At 42.7% G+C, this 24764-nt stretch overlaps 1 protein-coding gene across 6 annotated transcripts in view; it reads right to left on the minus strand.

Moving 5' to 3' along the window:
• The window catches only part of PLXNB2 (plexin B2), a 332704-nt gene that overhangs the window by 102198 nt on the left and 205742 nt on the right, over window positions 1–24764 (minus strand). For all 6 annotated transcript variants that reach the window (XM_056573761.1, XM_056573757.1, XM_056573759.1 and 3 more), the window contains 7 exons: window positions 13467–13661; window positions 5572–5694; window positions 4620–4720; window positions 2894–3020; window positions 1224–1377; window positions 1024–1138; window positions 833–935 (listed from right to left, as the gene is read on the minus strand). In XM_056573761.1, coding sequence (XP_056429736.1) covers window positions 833–935; window positions 1024–1138; window positions 1224–1377; window positions 2894–3020; window positions 4620–4720; window positions 5572–5694; window positions 13467–13661 — 918 coding nt within the window. The remainder of the gene's footprint in view (window positions 1–832; window positions 936–1023; window positions 1139–1223; window positions 1378–2893; window positions 3021–4619; window positions 4721–5571; window positions 5695–13466; window positions 13662–24764) is intronic.

A 24764-nucleotide genomic window follows, 5' to 3' on the forward strand; every position in this document is an offset into this window, starting at 1 on the left:
ACTGAACTGAATTGTCCAGCGATCTGCGGCGATCGCCGACATGGGGGGGCATAATGACCCCCCTGGGCGATATGCCGGGATGCCTGCTGAACGATTTCAGCAGGCATCCGGCTCCGGTCCCCAACCGGCTAGCGGTGGGGACCGGAATTCCCACGGGCGTATGGATAAGCCCTGCGTCCTTAAGGACTCGGGATACAGGGCGTATCCATACGCCCTGCGTCCTTAAGAGGTTAATACAATTAAAATGATACCCATTTTTACATACTTTATTCTTTTACTGCATTGACATTTTTTTTTTTGCAAAATAAGTATAGTATATAAGTTTAAAATTGCCCTAATCTGACCACCTATAACTTTCTCAGTTTTTATTAATACCACTAATATGCATTTTAAATTGCTTGTTTATAGTGGAACACTTTTATATATTCCCGGGCCTCAAAAATAAACAAAATAAACTCATACATAACTTCCTACGAGCCCCCGTTGGTCCGGCTGGGGAGGGACATCGCTGCGGCCAGTGATACGCCGACGGCTCTGCGGCATCCTCGTCCCCAGGAAGTGGAATGAGGTCAGCACTGCCAGACCGTGAGGCCTGTGCCGGACCAACGGGGGCTCGTAGGAAGGTATTTATAAGTTTATTTTGTTTATTTTTGAGGTCCGGGAATATATAAAAGTGTACCACTACAGTTGTCCTTTAAGTAAATAAATTATGTTTAATTGGAAACAAAGATAATGAAGGTTGCCAGATTTAAAAACTTTTGGATGGCATTCTGAACAAAACTTTACAATTTGGTGCAAATTTTTATAAATCTTTATTATGTAAGCATCTTACCTTGTTAATTGTAGTGAGTTCATCACTTGGAGGCGTGTCAATACATTTATGATTTTTTATGTCCCACTGACATTCCCATTTGGCATTTACACAAGAAATGCATCTAAGGAGCAAGACATACTCTGTATTACTTATGCTCATGAGTAGGAGGCAAAACAGACTAAAGGCTAGATTGCACTACAATTACTTACGGTAAATTCTCCGAAAGGTTCATTGACTCTTCACAGTTGTAGAACTTATAGATATAATCAGCAATGAACACATCATTTTTCGTCAAAAAAAGTTTTATAGTGACATTAACATAATCTGTATTAAAATAAAGATTTTAAAGAGAAATTATTTTTCTGAAAAATAAGTATTTAATATTATTATTATTTAATTTTTTTATTACCATATCCATTAACAGTGGTGGGTATACTATCAGGTTGAGGACAAGAAATAGATCCGTCCTCTCCCAGAATGGCTGTCTTGTTGTTTTCTCCATAGTTACACTTCAACTGGTCATCTTCATGCAGTTTTATTGATGGTGCAAAACTTAACACAATCTGTTGTAGTAGAAAAATAAAATAAAGAGTACTTGCTTAACCAAAAAGCTGTGATATAGGGGGAGTTTTTTCAAAACCTGTCCGGAGGAAAAGTAGCTGAGTTGCCGATAGCAACCAATTAGATCGCTTCTTTTATTTTTCAGAGGCCTTTCAAAAATGAAAGCAACTCAGCAACAACATTTCCCCCATAGTGTATATGCAAACCCCTCCTTAATAATAAAACCCTTACTCAATTGAAGGCAAAAATGATATCTTAGTAAAAAAAAAGAAAAAGAAAAAACATTGAATGCCTATTGGAGGCCAGTAAGACTGCACAATATATAGCATGCCCAGGAAAAGTGTGCGATTACCTGCAGTGACAAAGTTCAAATGCTAAGTAAGTTTCCCAACTAGGTCCAGCTGTTGCAAAACTACAGCTCTCAGCCTATGGCTGTGAGATAACCCCTTAAGGACCAGGTTTTTTTTCCATTTTTTGCACTTTCATTTTTTCCTCCTTACCTTTAAAAAAATCATAACTCTTAAAAGTTTGAACCTAAAAATCCATATGATGGCTTATTTTTTGCGCCGCCAATTCTACTTTGTATTGACATCAGTCATTTTACCAAAAAAATCTACAGCGAAAGGGAAAAAAATAATAATTGTGAGACAAAATTGAGAAAAAAAAACCCGCCTTTTTGTAATTTTGGTGGCTTCCGTTTCTACGCAGTACATTTTTCGGTAAAAATGACACACACTTTATTCTGTAGGTCCATACGATTAAAATGATACCCTACTTATATAGGTTTGATTTTGTCGTACTTCTGAAAATAATAACTACATGCAGGAAAATTTATATGTTTAAAATTGTCATCTTCTGACCCCTATAACTTTTTTATTTTTCCACATATGGCGGTATGAGGGCCAATTTTTTGCGCCGTGATCTGAAGTTTTTAGCAGTACAATTTTTGTATTTATCAGACTTGTTGATCGCTTTTTATTCATTTTTTCATGATATAAAAAGGGACCAAAAATAAACTATTCTGAACTTTGGAATTTTTTTTGCGCGTACGCCATTGACCGTGCGGTCTCAGGCACTGAGCAGTCATTCGGCGATCGGACACCAGTAGGCAAGGTAGGAGGCCCTACTCGTGTCCCAGAGCTGTTCGGGATGCGGCGATTTCGCCGCGGACATCCCGAACAGGCCCCTGAGCTAACCGGCAGTGATTTACTTTCACTTTAGATGTGGCGTTCAACATTGAATGCCGCATCTAAAGGGTTAATAGCATGTGGCACCGCGATCAGTTCTGCGCGCTATTCGCCACGGGTCCCGGCTGTTGTTAGAGGCCGGGCACGACCCACTATGACGCAGGGCTACGCCGTGGCCCCGCGTTATAGAAAGGGAACGGACTCAGGACATACCGGTACATCCTTGGTCCTTAAGAGGTTAAATTTAACACATTGTCTGTTATATAGCCTCCACCCCACAAGCAGAACAATTTCAGTGGCATAAAGTTCTGTATGAGTGTGAGCTACTTACATTACTTAGATGTTTAACACTCATATTACTTGGATATGCACTTTCAATCTTCAAGCAGACAACATCAGGACTCCACAACCAGTGATATGGTTCACTGGCTCGATCACAGTCTTTTTTTATGGTGCATCTAAAAGAATAATAAGAATGTGTTGGTGAAGAAAAAAAAAAAAAACATACAAAATAGTTCACATGTACTAATACAGCATATGGACATTAGATGTCAGGTAGGTAGGCCTCTTTAAAGTATTAATGTCATTTAAACAAATCTTTGACAAGTTGCACAGATATGTCAAAAGTTTAGATCAGTTAGGGTCTCGGTGCCTACCCAGAAGTAGGTGAAGGTGCAGCTGTGTGCTTCTCTCCTAGAGAAATTCTCAGTCCGACTGAGTGCAAGAGACAGGACAGGCTCCAAGTCTGTTGAGAACATCTCCTGCAATCAGTTGGATTGGGCTGTTGGGTGGTGAGAGCTTGCGCTTCTCCTGGCTATATCTAGAGTTTGGAGGGTGTCTCAGAACTGTCTGTGCAACATGTCAAAAATTAACACAATTTAGCCGCTTAAGGACACAGCCAATTTTCATTTTTGTGTGTTTTTTTTCCGCCTTTTTCATTCTTCCATTCAGAGAGCCATATAATAGCTTGTTTTTTGCATGACCAATTGTACAACAGAACAAAAACCTAAAAATTTTGCAGTGCATAAACTGACAAAGTATCTTTATTTTGAACAACATCAGTAAGCTTAAATTTGCCCTATTCTGACCACTATAACTTTAAAAACTTTCTTTCTGTGTACGGTGCTGTAAGAGAGCTTTTTTGCACTGTAATTTGTAGTTTTTATTTTTACCATTTTTGTTTTTCTGAGGGCTTTTTGGCGTTTGGTATTTTTATACTTTAACGTAATTTACTGTATGGGATCTTAACATTATATTTTATTAGTTTGGACATTTCTGCATGTGATGATACCAAATGTGTGTTATTTTTTATTTTACATTTTTTATTTGTAAAATGGGAAAAGGGGGAATGATTTAAAAAAAAAGTTTTATTAGGGGAAGGGCTTTAAATATTTTTAAAAATATGTTTTTATTATTTATTTTACACTTTTTAAGTCCCTACATGGGTCTATTGTAAGCAAGCAATTGCTAATAGTGAATAATGCTATGCAAATGTGAGCAATGCTATGCAAGTGGGAGCAGGTGAGATGACCTCCCGCTGGCATGAAAACTGATCAGACCCCAGCACATATGTATTGGGGTTGCTGATCAGTCACAAGGGGAGACATTAAAGGGGTACTCCGCCCCTAGACATCTTATCCCCTATTCAAAAAAAAGAGGATAAGATGTCTGATCGCGAGGGTCCGGCCTCTGGGACACCCCCCCCCCCCCCCCAACCATATCAAAGATAATATTAGGAGTTTTTATTACTTAGCAGTGGCTCTATCACTCTTTCATTTAGCTCAGTGTTTCCTAAACGTGGTCCTCAAGCACCCCCGACAGGTCATGTTTTCTGGATTTCCTTAGTCTTTCACAGGTAATATAATTATGGTCAGTGAATCAGGCATCACCACAGTTATATCACCTGTGAATCCTGAATGACCTGTTGGGGGTACTTGAGGACCACGTTTGGGAAATACTGATTTAGCTGCTACTAGTACAGAAAAAGTTGCATTCACAGTCTTTCCCATTTCAGCCATTTAAATATTTCTGAGTAACACAGAATCATTTTTACTTACTTTCCATCTATCACACACCACCCACAATAAGGATCCTTTGCCTGAGTACACTCACTGCAGTCCGAATATCGGGAACAGTCCTGAACAGGAACACGGTGCACCTAAAGCATATAAAAAATAAGTTACATTAGGAAAGATGCCCAGTATGCTGAAAATGGTCCTCTTCTAACCCTTAGAACACTTATTTTGATGTATAGAAAGATATATGAGATCTAATTTTTTCTGCCGTGATTTGTGTTTTTTATCAGTTCCATTTTTGTTTTGATGGGACTTTCTGGTCACTTTTCATGAAGTGACCAAAAAGTGACCAAACATTTGCAATTCTGGACAATTTTTTTTTTTATGTTTATGTCACTGACCGTGCGGTTTTAATTAATGCGGTCATACCATATATGTTTATTTTTGTTCACATTATTTTATATGAAAAAGGGGTAAAAGCTTCCTAATACTTTACCTGCTGTACACCTTGGAGGAAGCCATGCAGTTTTTCAGTTAAGCAGGTGCTCCCTGCTGACAGCTCTGTCCTGTCAAGAACTGTCCAGAGCATGAGCAAATCCCTACAGCAAACCCCTCCTGACATAGACAGAGGTGGAAGCAAGGAGCACAGTGCATGAATGGAAATGCTACACAACGTCCTCTATGGGATACAGCAGCTTTAATAGTAGTCATTTTCAAATCTACATTTCCTTAAAAATTTTCCTCTGGAATACCCCTTTAATATTATTGCTGATCAGTGTATAACCATAAGAGTAAACATTTTGCTGAATGTGTAGACCAGTTATCAATGAAATAGCAGAGCAAGCCCAAATAACTATTTTACGAAAGAATGCAGTTGGTTATGTGGAGGGCAGGTTAAATAAAAAGTATATAATTTCATGGTGTGAACTGCTGTTGTAAGATGGAAAAGTTCTGCAGCTTGTGTATGCATGTGTGAACTTTTTACTGGACAAACCTTCTTCTTAGTCATTACATAGACGTGTTCTTTGGCAGCATCAAAAACCATTCCATTTTTCACTGTACTTTTAGTATCGAATGGCACAACTCTGTACTCTCTTGGCGGATCATGTAGAAAAGCCTACAAATACAGCCAACAATTCAGTATCTTATTTAAGAGATGGAACACAGTAAAATAAAGCACAGAAAGGACATTATGAAAAGAAAAATTATTGTATGTACTATAGCCAAAATATCAGATGCTGTACTAGTGTCTTTCCCTTATGGTGCTACAATTACCGGTATATTCCAAATTAAAAATCTGTTGCTAATCAACCTGATATCCTAGAGTTTTAGGCATAAAGAAAGGGCTGTGTGCTTGAATGGTGCCAACAAAAGTCTATGTTTAGTACTTGGCACACAGAGGGAGCGCGCAGAATGTGGGATGAAAGGAATAATTATAGTTTTCACTTTCTCTCTCAGGGACCTCACAGAAAAGGAATTTAACATGAATACCCTCTTACTGCATACAGAACTGTAGACCTGTGCCATTGTTCTGTTAGCTTCAATAAGTTAAAATATACACAGCATTCAGAACATTTTCAGACCATATAGGTTTTAGTTTACAGAACTGCAAACAGAATCTGTGTCTTACAGTTCCAAAACATAAACACATATGGGACACGTCCCCTAAGCTTTTCAGAGCTCTACGTCTGCTCCACAATGATATCTTAGGTAATACACACCTTGCTGGGCGGGATTTAAACAGTTGACCACCAATAGAAAATAGTAGAAAAATCCCTTAGGGAATAAATCCTGATACAGACTGTCAATTCCTCAACATCTTAGTGTTTTCTTTTTTTAATCCTTTGGAAAAAGTTGCCTTACAAGACAGGTATTATGTTAAAACATTGCATGCAGCAATTGCAGAAGAAAAAACTACGATTTTGAAGAAACGAAGGTGTGTTTACACAATCACATTTGGTTATATTGCGGACTTTTGCTAAAGTAAAAAATTTAGTTTTTCCCCATTCTTCTGCACTCAATATCCCAAAATAAAGTGAAAACAGAAACTTAGAAATGTTTGCTAATTTATTAAAATGGAAAAACAAATATTGTATTGACACAGGTATTCAGACCCTATACTCAAGTACTTACAGACATGGACAAAATTGTTGGTACCCTTCCGTTAAAAACCCACAATGCTCCCTGAAATAACTTGAAACTGACAAATAAGTAATGAATAATGAAAAATGTAACTGATAAAAATTAGACATTTCTTTTGAATTGTGCTTCAACAGAATCATTTAAAAAAAAAATAAAAAAATAATGAAACTGACCTGGACAAAAATAATGGTTACCCCTAGGACAAATAGGAAATAATTTGACAATAGGGACTAGGGATTCCCCAATAACATTTTTTTAAGACCGAATATAAGTACCAATACTTTAATTCTAGTACTTGCAAATACCAATTACGAGTACTTTTATTTTAAAGGGAATCTGACACCAGGGTGACCTGCTTTCTGGAGCTGCTTACTGTGCTGATATGTGGGTTCCTTGTTGTGTACACGGAGGCGGCTGCTGTAGTATGAGCCAAGATTTCTCTCTTCTCCATTGGACAGAACAGGGAATTTACATTGGCAGCGAGACAGATAACCAGGTTCACATGGTGAGCAGTGGCAGAAACCAGGTCACCTGACCTATCTACCTATAAATTCAAGTTAGTGCAGGTGACTCTGCTGTAAGATTGCCTTTAATAGTAGGTAGTATCCCCTTGCAGACATTAGCAGCAGCCCCCTTTAGAACGCAGCCACCCTTGTAGACAGCAGGCCCCCGCTGTAAACAGCAGGCCTCCCCCTTGTAGACAGTAGGGCCCCCCTTTAGACAGCATGCCTCCCACTTATAGACAGCAGGGCCCCCTTTAGACAGCAGGACCCCCCTTTAGACAGCAGGGCCCCCTGTATACATTAGTAGAAGCCCCCCCTGTAGACCGCAGTCACCACCCTTGTAGACAGCTCACCTGCGGCTGTCCTCTGTTGGGTGCATGCCGCTCTGCTGCCCCGTTCTCCTGTTGTTCTATGAAGGAGCATGTGACATACACATCCTTCTGCTTCCTCCTTAGCGTTACAATGGGCACAGTGGAGTGACATGTTTGTGTCACATGCTCCTCCATAAAACGCCATGATGCAGATGGGAGAACAGGGCAGCGGAGCGGCAGCAGGTATGGGATTCGGTATCGGGGACATTGAACGAGTCCCCGACACCATGGAAATGGCTAATATTGGCCCAGATACCAATACTAGTATTGGTATCGGGACATCCCTAATAGGCAAGTTAAATCAAGGAGAGTCCTGCAATAACTAATATACACACAACAGCTCCCCATGGTAGGAATGGGGTAAATTAACTTATATAGCAAAGCCCGAGAATCACACAGAGAATGACTGTCTTGAATCTGTACAAGGTAGATGCAGTCTGGAGAAAGCACCTTTAAACCTGAGACAGCTGGTGCAGTTTGCTTTTAAGGAGTGGGCCAAGATACCTGTAGACAAGTGCAGAAGTCTCAATGAGAGCTACAGACATTGCAGTGACTGCCTCAGAAGGTTGTACAACAAAAATTTAAGTTCAGTGGACCATTTTTGTCAAGATCAGTTTAATTATTTAGTCTTCCAAAATGATTCAGTCGAATCACAACTCAAAAGCAATGTCTGATTTTCATTTGTCAATTTGCAGTAAACTGTTCAGTCATTATTTTTGTCAGTTTCAGGTTATTTCAGGAAGCATTGTTGTTTTTTCTGTCTTCAACTACAGACATGGACCAAATTGTTGGTACCTTTCCATTAAAGTGATTACAACCTTCAATCTTCTTAGGTATGATGCCACAAGATTTGCACATCTAGATTTGAAGATTTTCTGACATTTTTTCTGCAGCTCTTCCCAAACTCTGTCGGGTTGGACGGGACTGTCAGTGGACATATATTTTCAGTTCTCTACAGAGGTGTTTGACTGGGTTCAAGTCAGGGCTCTGGCTGAGCTACCCAAGGGCATTCCCAATGTTGTCCCTAATCCACCCCTGTGCTGTGTGCTTCGGGACATTGTCTTGTTGGAAGGTGAATCTTGGGCCCAGTCCAGAGCACTCTGGATATTTTCATTATGAATATCTCTGTACTTTGCTCCATTCAGATTTTCCTCAACCCTCATCAGTCTTCACCATCCCAGCCACTGAAAAACAACCCCATAGCACAATGGGGGAGTTCCCCTTTAAGGACTCAGCCCTTTTTTGCAATTCTGACCACTGTCACTTTGTGCATGAATAACTCTGGGATGCTTTTACCTTTTATTCTGATTCAGAGATTTTTTTTTTTTGTGACATATTCTACTTTAACATAGCGGTAAATTTTCGTTGCTACTTGCATCCTTTCTTGGTGAAAAGTCCCTACATTTCATGAAAATTTAGCATTTTTCTAACTTTGAAACCCTCTGCTTGTAAGGAAAATAGACATCCCAAATAAATTATATATTGATTCACATATACAATATGTCTACTTTATAATTGCATCATAAAGTTGGCATGTTTTTCCTTTTTGAAACATTAGAGGGCTTCAAAGTATAGCAGCAATTTTCTAAATTTTCACCAAAAATTCAAAATCTGAATTTTTCAGGGACCAGTTCAGTTTGAAGTGGATTTGAGGAGCCTTCCTGTGAGAAATACCCCATAAATGACCCCAGTATAGAAACTACACCCCTCAAAGTATTCATAATGACATTCAGGAAGTTTGTTAACCCATTAGGAACAGCAGCAAAGTAAAGGAGAAAAATCTAAATCTCCATTTTTTACACCAACATGTTCTTGTAGCCCAATTTTTTTTTTTCATTTTTACAAGGGGTATAAAGAGAAAAAAAAAAAAAACTTGTAACACAATTTCTCTCGAGTATGGCAATACCTCATATGTTGACGTACAATGCTCTGCAAGCTCGCAACATGACTCAAGAGGGAAAGAGCAACTGTGGGATTTTGGAGGGCGAATTTTGCTGTCATGGTTTTTGGGGGCATGTTGCACTTATGATGCCTCTATGGTGCCAGAACAGCAAAAACAACTCCACATGGCATACTATTTTGTAAACTACACCCCTCTAGACACTTAACAAGGGGTATAGTGAACCTTAACACCTCACAGGTGTTTGACAGGTTTGCGTTGAAGTTGGACGTGAAAATAAACGGGAATAAATGGGATGTTTAACACAAATTATGGTGTTATCCCAAATTTTTCATTTTCCCATGACTTAATGTGAGAAAATGGGCTTCCAATTTTGGGTAAGGAAATACCCCATATGTGGACGTAAAGTGCTCTGCTGGCACACTACAAGTCTCAGGACAAAAGGAGCACCATTGGGCTTTTGGAGAGCGAATTTTGCTGAAATGGTTTTTGGGGGACATGTCGCTTTTAGGAAACTACACCCTTTAAGGAATGTTACAAGGGGCATAGTGAACCTTAACACCCCACAGGTGTTTGACAAATTTTTGCTAAAATTGGACGTGAAAATGAAAATTTTTATTTTTTTCACTAAAATGCTGGTGTTAACCCAAATTTTTCATTTTCACAAGGGGTAATAGGAGAAAAATCCCCCCAAAATTTGTAACCCCATTTCTTCTGAATAAGGCAATACCCCATATGTGGATGCAATGAGCTCTGCAGGCGCACTACAGGGCTCAGAAGAGAAGAAGCGTCACTGGGCTTTTGGAGAGAATTTTGTTGGAATAGAAGTCGGAGACCATGCGCGTTCACAAAGCTCCCATGCTGCCAGAACATGGCCCCCCCCACATGTGACCCTATTTTGGAAACTACACCCCTCACAGAATGTAACAAGTGGTGCAGTGAGCATTTACACCACACTGGGGTTCGACAGATCTTTGGAACAGTGGGCTCAGCAAATTAAAAATGTTATTTTAAATTTTCATGGACCACTGTTAAAAAAAAACCTGTTAGATCCCTTGTGGGGTTTAAATGCTCACTGCTTTGTAATGCACAAGGCCTTCAATTCCAGTCAAATTCTCTCTCCAAAAGCCGCTGAGCACTTAACATCCACATATGGGGTATTGCCTTACTCAGAAGAAATGGGGTTACAAATTTTGGGGGGCTTTTTCTCCTTTTACATCAAGAAAAAGTCACCCAAAATTTGTAACGCAATTTCTCCCGAGTACGGAAATACCCCACACGTGGCACTAAACTATTGCCTTGAAATACGACAGGGCTCCAAAGTAAGAGAGCGCCATGCACATTTGAGGCCTAAATTAGGGATTTGCATAGGGGTGGACCTGGATGCAAGAATTACACTTGCATCCGCCACCACAAATACCCTACAGCAGTGTTTCCCAAATAGGGTGCCTCCAGCTGTTGAAAAACTCCTAGCATGCCTGGACAGTCAATGGCTGTCCGGCAATGCTGTGATTTATTGTTTTGCAAAAGCTGGAGGCTCCATTTTAGAAATATTGCTGTACGAGAGTTTTTAATTTTTATGGGGGGGGGGGGGGTGCGGTGGGTATTAGCTAGAAACACAGAGTTAGGTAACAGACAAACTCAGTGCTTCCCCACCAGTGTGCCTCCAGTTGTTGCAAAACTACAACTCCCAGTGTGCACGGTCTGTCAGTCCATGCTGGGAGTTGTAGTAGTTACCTAACTGTGTTTCCTCACCAGTGTGCCCCCAGCTGTAGAAAAAATACAACTCCCAGCATGCGCAGATAGCAGAAGGGCATGCTGGGAGTTTTAGTTATGCAACAGCTGGAGGCACGCAACTACAACTCCCAGAATACCGAGACAGCAGTTTGCTGTTCCTGCATGCTGGGATTTGTAGAGTTATGCAACATCTGGAGGGCCACAGTTAAGAGCCCACTGCACAGTGATCACCAAACTGTAGCTGTTGAAAAACTACAAATTTCAGCATGCCCAGACAGCAAATGGCTGTGTGGGCATACTGGGAGTTGTAGTTTTGCAAGATCTGAAGGGCCCTTCAGATCTTGCAAAACTACAACTCCCAGTATGCCCACACAGCCATTTGCTGTCTGGGCATGCTGGAATTTGTAGAGATTCTAAACTGTAGAGATTCTAAACTGTGGTCCTTAAGATGTCCAGGCCACTGAATTTCTGCGCCACCGTCGCCATGACCGCCACTGCCTGGATCAGGTGAGCTTCACCATTCCCCCACTCTACCCGGACGCCATGGGTGGGCAGAGCAAGGGAACTGAACTTTAACCCCCACCCCCCTTCTGCGATTGGTCGGTCGCTTCTGACCGATCAATCGCAGGGATAGGAGGGGTGGCACCCCTGCCACCTCACTCCTATCCCTTCAGGGGGATCGGGGCTGTGTCGGCCAACCGGAGACCCATATGACCTAGAATCGCCACAAATCGCTGGTCTGAATTGACCAGCGATTTGCAGCGATTGCCGACACGGGGGATCTAGGGACCCCCTTCAGCAATGTCACAGGATGCCTGCTGAATGATTTCAGCAGGTATCCCAGTCTGGTCCCTTGGCGAGCGGCAGGGACCGGAGAAACACAGGGCGTACCTGTACGCCCTGAGTCCTTAAGTGGTTAAAGCTCAGATTAGTGGAGTGCTGCAGTAATGGCCATCTGCACAAAGGATCTTTGGTGCTAAGCCAGAGTGATCATTGTGTTCTTGGTCACCTCTATTACTAAGGCCCCTCTCCCCCAATAACTCAGTTTGGTGGAGCAGACAACTCTAGGAAGACTCATGTTTTTTCTAACCCTCTTCCATTTAAGAATTATAAAGGCCACTGTCTTTTTGGAAGTTTGGGTGGAGCAGAAATTTGTCCTACCCTTTTCCAGATCTGTGCAGCCACAGCCTGTCTTACTGGTAGTTATTTTTACTCATGGCTTGGTTTTTGTTCTGATATTCATCGTCAGTGGTGAGATCATGTATAGACAGGGCTGTGTCTTTCCAAATTATGTCCAATCACCTGAATTTACAACAGATTAAGAGAAATGGGAGGTTCCCAGGGCTAAATTTTAAGTGTTATACCAAAGGGTCTAAATCATTGGTCCAGATAAAACAAGCTATAGTCATGAATAAAACTCGTTAAAGAATTGAAAAACAATCTCAAGCTCCTACTAATGTATTTCCACCTACTTTTTGCCTTATGGAAGAATACTGTTTGTCGTATTACTTGTAGGCTGTTGTATGCCATGTTACACTACGTTGCTCTCTGAAGTGCATTATTTCATTTATGCTGTACACATGCTTATGCTATTCAACCTTCTTCATGATGTTCACTGTTATTTCTTTGTTATATATTTCTTTCAAAATTAAACATTGTTTTAAAAAAAATAAAAAAATAAAAATAAGGAAATTGATAAGAAACTGGGATCATATGTAAAGGCAGTCCTTTACCACAGTTGACCAATGCCTGTGAGCTTGCTGTGTGCATCAATCTGAATTATCTAGAACTCCGGGATCAACATGGTTTAATCAGCGGTCCTGACAACACTTTACTATCTGCTGCAATGAAAAAGATTCATTCCATTGTGGTAAGGCCGGATTCGCATTAGTCTTTAATTTTTTCATTGATTTCAAAGGGCAAGAGTATGAAAATGTATGCGCTTAAATGTGCACATATTTTGAATACTTTTTGTACAAAACAATTATACGGCAAACACATGATGTGAACCTATCCTAAGATTACTCTTCTCGAACTTCTGGTAAACCTGAAGATCAAAAGAAGATCACAGAACAGGTATGATAGATAATGAATATTTAGGTGACAATTATCTAAAGCCTTTAGGTTACAGCCTGTACAATAGCTTGTATTGAAAAAGACATTATATATAGCCCAAATTTATAGTCTGTAAGCATGAAAGGTTAGACATTTTTTTTTAAATCAAACCTATACTTACTTTTATCAGTTTTCCTTCTGCTGTTCCCAGAAATGCTATGGTGTGCTCTTTTTCTACAGATACTGCTACAGAGGTATAGGGGTTATTTGCACGGGTTAGAACAGCATTTGCAACTACACCATTCCTGCTCTGCAATGGGTATGGCAAGTGTTCTGATCCACATGGATACTTGATAGACTCATTGGGAGTCGGATACTGAAACACAAGAAAGCAGAAATCCCTTATGAGTGTTGCTCACCCAGTAAATCCCTTTTAAATATGGTTGCAGGCGCATTCAGAGTTCTTAAAATATAACTGCCTCCTGCTTAACCTGAATAAAAAAATTACATTGAACTCTCCTCACTCACTCCAGCACTAACTACACAGTCCACCCCAGTATCTGTTTACGTCCTCTGATGATGTGCTCTCCCTGCTTTGCTAATATTCGAAACCCATTGCAGCCTCAGTGACTGGCTGCAGCATGTTGGTAATGTTATCAGTAGAGCAGGGAGAGACCATTATCAGGGTTAGAAAACAGAGGGAACGGGCATACTGGCGAATTGAAGAGGTCTCTATGCATTCTTCTCTGCATGGAGGGGCTTTCAATCATCCGACAGGAAGCGTGCCTGCAGCAGGAGGAGAGGTAAATGTAGTGTGATCACGTCTTGACTCAGACCTGCAGTGTACTGCCTTGATGACTCCAGATGACTTCTATACAGCGCAGGCAGAAAACAACGTTTAATATCTAAAAACATATATGTAAATTGGACACACATATAACACACATGTATAGAATGGGTATTAAATGACCTAGGTCACACTGTCAACTGCTTCACTTTAAGATTATAAATTTCTGCTTGAACTCAGCAGGGCAACCCCTATAGTGAATAAACATCCAGCTTAAAATGTACAACTAGAAAACCTGCAAACTTCACCATCCTCAAAGAAGAAGTAAGATGATTTAATTTATATTTATTTATAATTTATTTGCTTTGCAGCAAATTCTTATTGTTCCAATGCATCTGAAATGAAAAAGACATAATTTTTGTGAAGGAAAAGAGAATTAAGCAGAAAGGCGCCTCCAAGCACATTAACATTTGCCACACGTGGCAGGTTCAGCTCTGAAGCCCATTCCAAATTGCCTGACTGCTTCAGGACCTACATGTACATACACTGCTCAAAAAAAATAAAAGGGAACACTTAAACAACACATTGTAACTCCAAGTCCATCACACTTCTGTGAAATCACACTGTCCACTCAGGAAGCAACACTGATTGACAATGATGTTGTGCAAATGGAACAGACAACAGGTGGAAATTTTAGGCAATTAGCACACCAATTAGAACACCAAGATTAGCAAATTCGCCACTATTGCCCTGTGATCTTCACAGATGAAAGCAGGTTCCACACTGAGCACATGTGACAGACGTGACTGAGTCTGGAGACGCCATGGAGAACGTTCTGCTGCCTGCAACATCCTCCAGCATGAATGGTTTGGCGGTGGGTCAGTAATGGTGTGGGGTGGCATTTCTTTGGGGGGCTGCACAGCCCTACACGTGCTTGCCAGAGGTAGCCTGACTGCCATTAGGTACCGAGATGAGATCCTCAGAGTCCTTGGGAGACCATATGCTGGTGTGGTTGGCCTGGGCTCCTCCTAATGCAAAACAATGCTAGACCTCATGTGGCTTGAGTGTGTCAGCAGTTCCTGCAAGAGGAAGGCATTGATGCTATGGACTGGCCTGCCCATCCCCAGACCTAAACCCGACTGAGCATATCTGGGACATCAAGTCTCCCTCCTTCCACCAACGTTGCACCACAGACTGTCCAGGAGTTGGCAGATGCTTTAGTCCAGGTCTGGGAGGGCATCCCTCAGGAGACCATCCGCCACATCATCAGGAGCATGCCCAGGCATTGTAGGGAGGTCATACGGGCACGTGGAGGCCACACACACTACTACGCCTCATTTTGACTTGTTTGACATTATATCAAAGTTGGATCAGCCTGTAGTGTGGTTTTCCACTTTGATTTTGAGTGTGACTCCATATCCAGACCTCCATGGGTTGATAAATTTGATTTCCATTGATAATTTTTGAGTGATTTTGTTGTCAGCACATTCAACTATGTAAAGATGAAAGTATTTCATACTATGTTAATTCATTCAGATCTAGGATGTGCTATCTTAGTGTTCCTTTTATTTTTGTGAGCAGTGTAATTTGTGGGAATGTGTTAAGGGAAATGTTTAATCAGAAATTGACCTATTGTTCAAATAAAATTTTTTTTTTTTTTTGTTAAAGTCTAAGAATTTATTTCTACTTCTACCATCTTCAGTCATGGCAGTAAATGTTGGCACCCCTGAATTTTTTTTTAGAAAAGGAAGTCTTTCTCATAGAAAAGGATTGCAGTTACACATGTTTATTCCCTTTGTGTGTATTGGAACTAAACAAAAAAAAAGGGAGGGAAAAAAGCTAATTGGACATAATGTCACACCAAACACCAAAAATGGGCCAGATAAAATTATTGGCACCCTTTTAAAATTGTGGAAAAATAAGATTGTTTCAAGCATGTGATGCTCCTTTAAACTCAGCATAACAGGTGAGGGCAAAATAAAAATCACACCTGAAAGCAGATAAAAAGGAGAGAAGTTCACTTAATCTTTGCATTGTGTGTCTGTGTGTGCCACACTAAGCATGGAAAACAGAAAGAGGAGAAGAAAACTGCCTGAGAACCAAACATTGTGGAAAAATATCAACAATCTCAAGGTTACAAGTCCATATCCAGAGATCTAGATTTGCCTTTGTCCAACGCAGGATAGTCCGGATGGTGGATAAACAGCCCCAAACAAATTCCAAAGATATTCAAGCTGTCCTGTAGGCTCAGGGAGCATCAGTGTCAGCGCGAACTATCCGGCGACATTTAAATGAAACGCTATGACAGGAGACCCAGGAGGACCTCACTGCTGACACAGAGACATAAAAAAGAAACACTACATTTTGTGAAAATGAACTTGAGTAAGCCAAAATCCTTCTGGGAAAATGTCTTGTGGACAGATGAGACCAAGATGGATCTTTTTGGTAAAGCACATATTTCTACTGTTTATCAAAAATGGAATGAGGCCTACAAAGAAAAGAACACAGTACCTACAGTGAAATATGGTGGAGGTTCAATGATGTTTTGGAGTTGTTTTGCTGACTCTGGCACTGGGGTGCCTTGAATGTGTGCAAGAAGCCAAAGGCGCTGTAAACACAGCTGGAAAATGATGTCCTCAGGCGCTCTCCAGAATGACCAAATAATATTAAGAGTAAGACACAGACTAATAAAACAATAAAGATTTATTCAGCATAAGAAACTCGGACAACGCGTTTTGAGGGGCAGGACCCCCTCTTCGTCAGGTCCTGACGAAGAGTATGTCCAACCCCTCGAAACACGTTGTCCAAGTTTATCTTATGCTAAATAAATCTTTATTATTTTATTAGTTCGTGTCTTACGGTTAATATTATTTGGTAATTCTGGAGAGCGCCTCAGGACATCATTTTCAAGCTGTGTTCACAACGCCTTTGGCTTCTTTTCCCTGACCGTCTGAAGGACGGGCTGTGATGCCGGCTGCACTCCAGACCTACTGAGCAATCCTGATTTGGCTATATGTGCACACGGTTGTGCTTTGTTTTTTCCACGCATCTATTGAATGTGTGCAAGGCATCATGAAATCTGAGAATTACCAAAGGATTTTGGGTCGCACTGTACAGTGTCAGAAAGCTGGGTTTGTGTCCGAGATCTTGGGACCGAGATCAGCAGGACAATGACCCAAAACATATGTCAAAAAGCCCCCAGAAATGGATGGCAACAAAAGCGCTGGAGAGTTCTGAAGTGGCCAGCAATGAGTCCAGATCTAAATCCCATTGAACACCTGTGGAGAGATCTTAAAATTGCTGTCGGGAAAAGGCGCCCTTCCAACATTCCGGCTGAGCCAGGGCTCAGGGCATTCTGGGAGTTGTAGTTTTGCAACAGCTGGAGGCACCCTGGTTTGGAGACATTGATATACACAATACATATGCACACATCATACATACACCTGCCGTTGCCCACCACACATCATACATCACATACACACACACACACACATCACACAGGCATCATACACACATCATACATTACATACACATCACACACACAGACATCATACACACATTATCCATTACATACACATCACACACAGACATCATACACACATCATACATTACATACACATCCCACATAGACAGACATCATACACACATCACATATACACTCACACCATACATATACACCAGTGTTTCCCAACCAGGGTGCCTCCAGCTGTTGCAAAACTACAACTCCCAGCATGTCCAGGGCATGCTGGGAGTTGTAGTTTTGCAACAGCTGGAGGCACCCTGGTTGGGAAACACTGATATACACCATACATATGCACACATCATACATACACCTGCCGCTGCCCCCCCCCATCATACATTACATACACACATCACACATACACTCATACTCACACCATACATATACAACCACCCTTCCTGCCGCCGCCTGCATTCTCGGCCTCCTCACCTGAGCCGGCCATGAGTGGACATCAGAGCTGTAGTCACCGCCAGTGTGAGGTGAGATTTCCGCCCCCCCCCCCGCTCTGTGTTTTCCTCGTGCAAACTAGCAACCTCCCCGTGGTGGATTAGGTCCTGTGGAGACAGATCAGGGGGAGGGATAGAGCTGTGTGCGGGGGATGGAGCTGTGCACGGAGCTGTCTACGTCCTTTCTCTCACCCTGCTGTGTCTTCTGAGCTCCGTCCATCCTCCAGGAGGGGAGATAAGGGGACTCTGCGGTCACTCTGAGTGTCGGTGTGAGGTGCAGACTTCCATCCGCTCCTGCGCCTCACACCGGCATTAAAGAAAAATAAGGGGGAAGTCGATCTTTCCCTGCTAGTCCGATACAGGGATAAATCTATAAACAATTCACCTGCCCAGCGCCCAAAACTACTTGTCCCGGGAGTCGGGCGATAGGATTTCCACATCCCTGTTGACCCCCCCACAATCTAAGCAAAGTTTGTAGAAGATGGTGGGAAACTTAATGCAGCCATACCTTTGGCTGCTTTTTAGTAGTTTTGATTGTCCTAGCCTGTGTAATGCTGTGACAGCGCTTGCTACCATCTCAGTGTTACACAGGCGCACTGTATGGGGAGCCATAAGAAGAGCTGTCAAAGATACATTTTGTCTGGTGCATGGAGGAACTGTACCCTTTATAGACCAGAGTTTTATACACTTTATTAACCCCATGTGGACCAAGCCCATTTTGACCTTAAATGGGCACTGTCAGATACAAAAACTTTTGAAATGTTGTAAAGCATGCAAAACCAATGGCTTTTATTAGAAAATATTCAATATTTCATACTGAAAAAGCCACTCAAACAACTGCCCCCCCCCCTGCCTGCTTGCTTGGACACATACTAGTCCTGCATCATCACCTATGTCATGGACATACTTTCTTGATTGACAGCTGTGAGCGCAGGGCTCACAGCTGGAGGAAAAATCCTCCCACTGTCAGCTTGTGTCCTGCTACTGTCAGTGAGGACAAGCTGGGAGTTGTAGTTTTGCTAATGCTAGAGGAGATGTGCACAGACAGCATACTGAGGGAGGGGGCGGAGACCTGCACAGTGAGGCCACGCCCCCTCCCTTTGAGAGTAATTCAGACTAGTGAGCTAAATTAAAAGTGTAATAAAAAAAAATAAAGGTGCTAGACACACAAAAATTAGATGTACATGGTCAGGATTAGGTACTGAGTGATATATTAAAAAAACATTTTTTTGTTGGATCTGATGGGTACGCTTTAAAGGGGTACTCCGGTGCTTACACATCTTATCCCCTATCCAAAGGATAGGGGATAAGATGCCTGATTGCGGGATTGCGGGATCATGCACGCGGCACCCCGTTTGTAATCAGTCCCCGGAGCGTGTTTGCTCCGGGACTGTTTACGGTCGACTGCAGGGCCGGCGGCGTGTGACGTCACGCCTCCGCCCCCCTGTGACGTCATGCTCTGCCCCTCAATGCAAGCCTATGGGAGGGGGCGTGATACCTATCACGCCCCCTCCCGTAGGCTTGCATTGAGGGGCGGAGCGTGACGTCACACGGGGGCGTGATGTTCACGCCCCCTCCCATAGGCTTGCATTGAGGGGCGGAGCATGATGTCACATGGGGGCGGAGGCGTGAGGTCACAGGCCGCCGACCCTGTGGTCTTCGGTAATCAGACCCAGAGCGAACACGCTCCGGGGACTTATTACAAACGGGGTGCCGCGTGCAAGATCCCGGGGGTCCCCAGCGGCGGGACTCCCGCGATCAGGCATCTTATCCCCTATCCTTTGGATAGGGGATAAGATGTCTAAGCACCGGAGAACCCCTTTAAAGGAGAAAAAGGCCCCCAAAATGTATAACCCAATTTATTTTGAGTAAGGAAATACTTCATATGTGGACAAAGTGCTCTGTGGGTGCACTAGAGGGCTCAGAAGGGAAGGAGCGACAATGGGATTTTGGAGAGCGAATTTTGCTGAAATTGTTTTTCCGGGACATGTAGCATTTAGGAAGCCATTATAGTGCCAGAACAGTGAAAAACACCCCACAACTACACCCTTGGAGGAACTTAAAAGGTGGTACAGTGAGCCTTAACACCCCACAGGTGTTTGACACTAAAATGCTGATGTTACCCAAAAATTTTTCATTTTCACAAGGGGTAATGGGTGAAAATGTCCCCCAAAATTTGAAACCCCATTTCTCTCGAGTAAGGAAATACTTCACATGTGGATGTTAAGTGCTCTGCAGGTGCACTAGAGGGCTCAGAAGGGAAGGACCGACATTGTGATTAAAGCAAATTTTGCTGATATGGTTTTTGGGGGGCATGTCTCATTTAGGAAGCCCTTATGGTGCCAGAAAAGCAAAACACAACCCACATGGCACTCTATTTGGAAAACTACACCCCTCAAGGAATGTAACAAGGGGTACATTAAGCCTTAACACCCCACAGGTATTTGACAACTATTAAAGGAGTTACAATTGTTTAGTCTTGAGAAGAGACGTTTAAGGGGGGATATGATAAACGTATATAAGTATATGAATGGCCCATATAAAAAATATGGAGAAAAACTCCCTCCCTCCCGCACTCCCTCCGTCTGGAGAAGAAAAGGTTTAGTCTAAAGGGGCGACACTCCTTCTTTACCGTGAGGACTGTGAATTTATGGAACGGTCTACCTCAGGAACTGGTCACAGCAGGAACAATTAACAGCTTTAAAACAGGGTTAGCTACATTCCTGGAAGAAAACAACATTAATGCTTATGCAGAATCATAAAACTACATCCCTTTCCCTTATCCCCTTACACCCTTCACTTCAATTCCCTGGTTGGACTTGATGGACGTATGTCTTTTTTCAACCATATTAACTATGTAACTTTGCGTTGAACTTGGACGTGAAAATTAAAAAAAAAATTTTTTTTAACTAAAATGCTGATGTTACCGCAAATTTTTAATTTTTACAAGGGGTAATAGGTGAAAATGTTCCCCAATGTTACCTGTTCCCGGGGTCCACGCTTCTTCTGGCTCCTGCGGCGTCCTCCTGAGCTGTCACTGTGCGCACTGACTGTGACGTCGCGTTGAGTACGTCATTCGTCATTGCACAGGGCAGCGCACAGCTTAACACAGGACGCACAGGAGCCAGAAGTAGCCCCGGACCCCGGAAACAGATCATTATAAAACAGGGGATAGGGGAGGCAATGGGGCAGCGGCGGTCTCTGGCCGGGGCGGTGCGGTGGTGGGGGGTGCGGCACGGTGCGGCGGTGGGGGGTGCGGCACGGTGCGGTGGGGGCGGGGGGCATTATCGGAATATCGGCAAGGTAATTGCCGATACCGATAACGTCCAAAATTGTTAATATCGGCCAAACCGATAATCGGTCGATCCCTACTTGCCTCCTGCACCAAAAATACTGCGTCAGTGTTACCCAAACAGGGTGCCTCCAGCTGATGCAAAACTCCCAACATGCTGGGACAGTCAATGGCTGCCCAGCAATATTGGGAGTTGTTATTTTGCAACAGCTGGAGGCTCTGTTTTGGAAAAACTGACATACAAGATGTTTTTAATTTTTATTTGGGGGGGGGGGGGGGGCGACAGTGTAAGGGAGTGTATATATAGTGTTTTAATCTTTATTTAGGGTTAGTGTAGTGTAGCGTTTTTAGGGTACATTCACACGGGCGGGGGTTTGCAGTGAGTTTCCCGCTGCAGCGGATAATTTGCCGCATCTCAAACTTGAAGCGGGAATCTTGCTGTAAACCCACAGCCATGTGAATGATGGGGGGGGGGGGCAAAACTACAACTCCCAGTTTTTCAACACGGGTTGGGAAACACTGAGTTAGGAAACAGACATTGTTTCCTAACCTTTGTGCCTCCTGTTGTTGCAATACTACAATTACCAGCATACCTAGACAGGCGAAGGGCATGTTGGGAGTTGTAGTTATGCAAAAACTGGAGGAGAACAGTTTGGAGACCACTGTGTAGTGGTCTCCAAACTGTAGCCCTCCAGATGTTGCATAACTTCAACTCCAAGCATGCCCAGACTGCCCAGGCATGCTGGGAGTTGTAGTTCGGCAGCATCTGAAGGACCAGATGTTGCCGACCTACAACTCCCAACATGCCTGGACAGTCTCGGCATGCTTTAAATTGATATATGGAGTGCTACAGTTTGGACACCACTGTATAGTGGTCTCCAAACAGTGCCCTTCCAGATGTTGCAAAACTACAACTCCCAGCATGCCCAGACAGCCAAAGGCTGTATGAGCATGCTGATAGTTGTAGTTTTGAAACTCCTAGAAGCAGCAGTGAAGATCACTTTACAGCATTCTTCACTGCTGCCTCTGACGCTGCCTACACTTGCCGGTCCCCGGGTGCCCAAGGAACCTGCCGCCATCTTCCCGCTCTGTCCCGGCTTCCAGTCCTGATCGGCCAATCGCAGGGGATAGAAGCAGGTGGTATCACTGCCACCTCACTCCTATCCTTCAGGATAATCGAGGTGGTCTCTGACAGCTCCGATTATCTCTATTTTTTACGCACTCAGACCCGATTAGCCCAGAATCGCCGCAAATCGCCGATCTGAATTGATCTCAGGACCCCACCCCCCCCAAGCGTGGTCATGGGATGCCTTAAGTACCAGGGAGCAAGGGCATACCTGTACACCCTTCGTCCTCAACAGGTTAACCAATACAACTCTATCAAAACAGAGATGCAGAATGCGTACGCTGAGGACCTGTGTATCAGACAGTGGTCCCAGCACTGAGGTACAGGAGATAGGTCGTGGCATCTCTGTGGCATTGCCTACTCCTGTCCATGCCTATTCAGCTATTGGTGGCTGCAAGTAAAAAGCGTTTTATAGGACAATCGAGGCTTACTAAAAAGCATCCAAAGTTATGGCTGCATTAAGCTTCTTACCATACTGGGCTTAGGTTGTGGCATTCAATGGTCATGACAGTTGCACTTTAAAAGTAGTACAGTAAAAAAAAAAAAAAAAACTAAACTAAAAAACTAAATGTAAAACAAAAAGGTGTACACATATGTTAAATTGTAGGGATGTCCCGATGCCGATATTAGCCATTACCATGGTATCGGGGACTTATCCATTGTCCCCGATACCAAATCCGATACCTGCTGACGCGTTTTTCCATCCGCATCATGGTGTTCCATGGAGGAGCATGTGACACACTCGTCACTCCACTGCGACCAGCGTAATGCTACGGAGGAAGCAGAGTGACGTGTATAGAACTCCATGATGGGAGGACGGGAGAACGGGGCAGCGGTGCGGCAGCACCCGACAGAGGACATCCACAGATGAGCTGTCTACAAGGGTGGGGGCTGCGGTCTACAGGAGGGCCTGTGGTCTACAGGGGGACTGCTACTAATGTCTAAAGGAGGGCCCTGCTGTCTAAAGGGGGGGCTGCTATTAACGTCTGCAGGGGGGCTGAGGTCTACAAGGGGACCTGCTACTCATTTCTAAAGGGGGGGTCCCTGCTGTCTACAAGGGGGGGCCCTGCTGTCTACAAGGGGGGGCCCTGCTGTCTACAAGGGGGGGGGCCTTGCTGTCTACAAGGGGGGCTGCTAGTAATGTCTACAGGGGGGCCTGCTGTCTACAAAGGGGGGTCACTGTCTACATGGGGACTGCTACTAATGTCTGCAAGGGGGCTGCTGCTAAAGTCTGCAAGGGGATACTACCTACTATTAAAGGAAATCCTACAGCAGAGTCACCTGCACTAACTTGAATTTATAGGTAGATAGTGCAGGTCACCCGGTCTTGCCGCCAATGCAAATTCCATGTTCTGCCCAATGGAGAAGAGAGAAATCTTGGCTCATACTACAGCAGCCGCCTCCATTGCACACAACAAAGAACCCACATATCATACGGTAAGCAGCTCCAGAAAGCAGGTCACCCTGGTGTCAGATTCCCTTTAAACTAAAAGTACTTGCAATTTGTATCGGTGAGTATTAGAATTAAAGTATCGGTATTCATACTCGGTCTTAAAAAAAAAAATGGTATCGGGAACATCCCTATTAAATTGAAAGGTAAAAAATAAAATAAAACAAATTAAAAATATATACAACAAAATAGAGAAAAAACAAACAAACAAAAGAAAATGGTAAAAACTATGCTACTAGCTTGCCTTCATATACATCCATATGTAATGACTGTAACAGAAAGGAGATACATTTGAGGCTAGATTAACACACAATATTTTGGTCAGTATTTTTAGGGAATACCAGTAATGGGTTAAAAACACAGAATAAGTGGCAATATTTTCTATCATGGGCTTTTCTATCGATGGTTTTGGCTAAAAAATATTGCCCAAAATACTGTGTGTGAACTCCGTACTGTGTGTACCTAAAACATTATTTTAGCATCACTTAAAACAAACACTTATTTTTGCTTTATTTTTTAAAGTTTCCCTCAGGTGACAAAAAAAAAAAAAAGTTTACTAAGATAAAAATGACAAAAATAAATCCTGATGTATCACATCAAGACAGCACAAAAATTTTTTTGAAGTTTAGATGTTTTATAGCTTTCAAATCCGCATGTAGTAATAAAAATCTAAAAACGTGTCTGGTTAGAAAGGCGGTAACATTCAGATGATTGTCAAGAAGTAGGAAACAGAGAAGGGAGTATGACAGTAGCATGAGATTATACAGAGTTTGTAGTATGTAACCATGGGGACAAGACTTGTGGGTACCGAATGATATTTTGAAATCAAGATTATAAGTAAAGGTGCCTTTTTTTCAC

Source organism: Hyla sarda, chromosome 4, assembly GCF_029499605.1.
Source record: "Hyla sarda isolate aHylSar1 chromosome 4, aHylSar1.hap1, whole genome shotgun sequence".
Taxonomy (NCBI): domain Eukaryota; kingdom Metazoa; phylum Chordata; class Amphibia; order Anura; family Hylidae; genus Hyla; species Hyla sarda.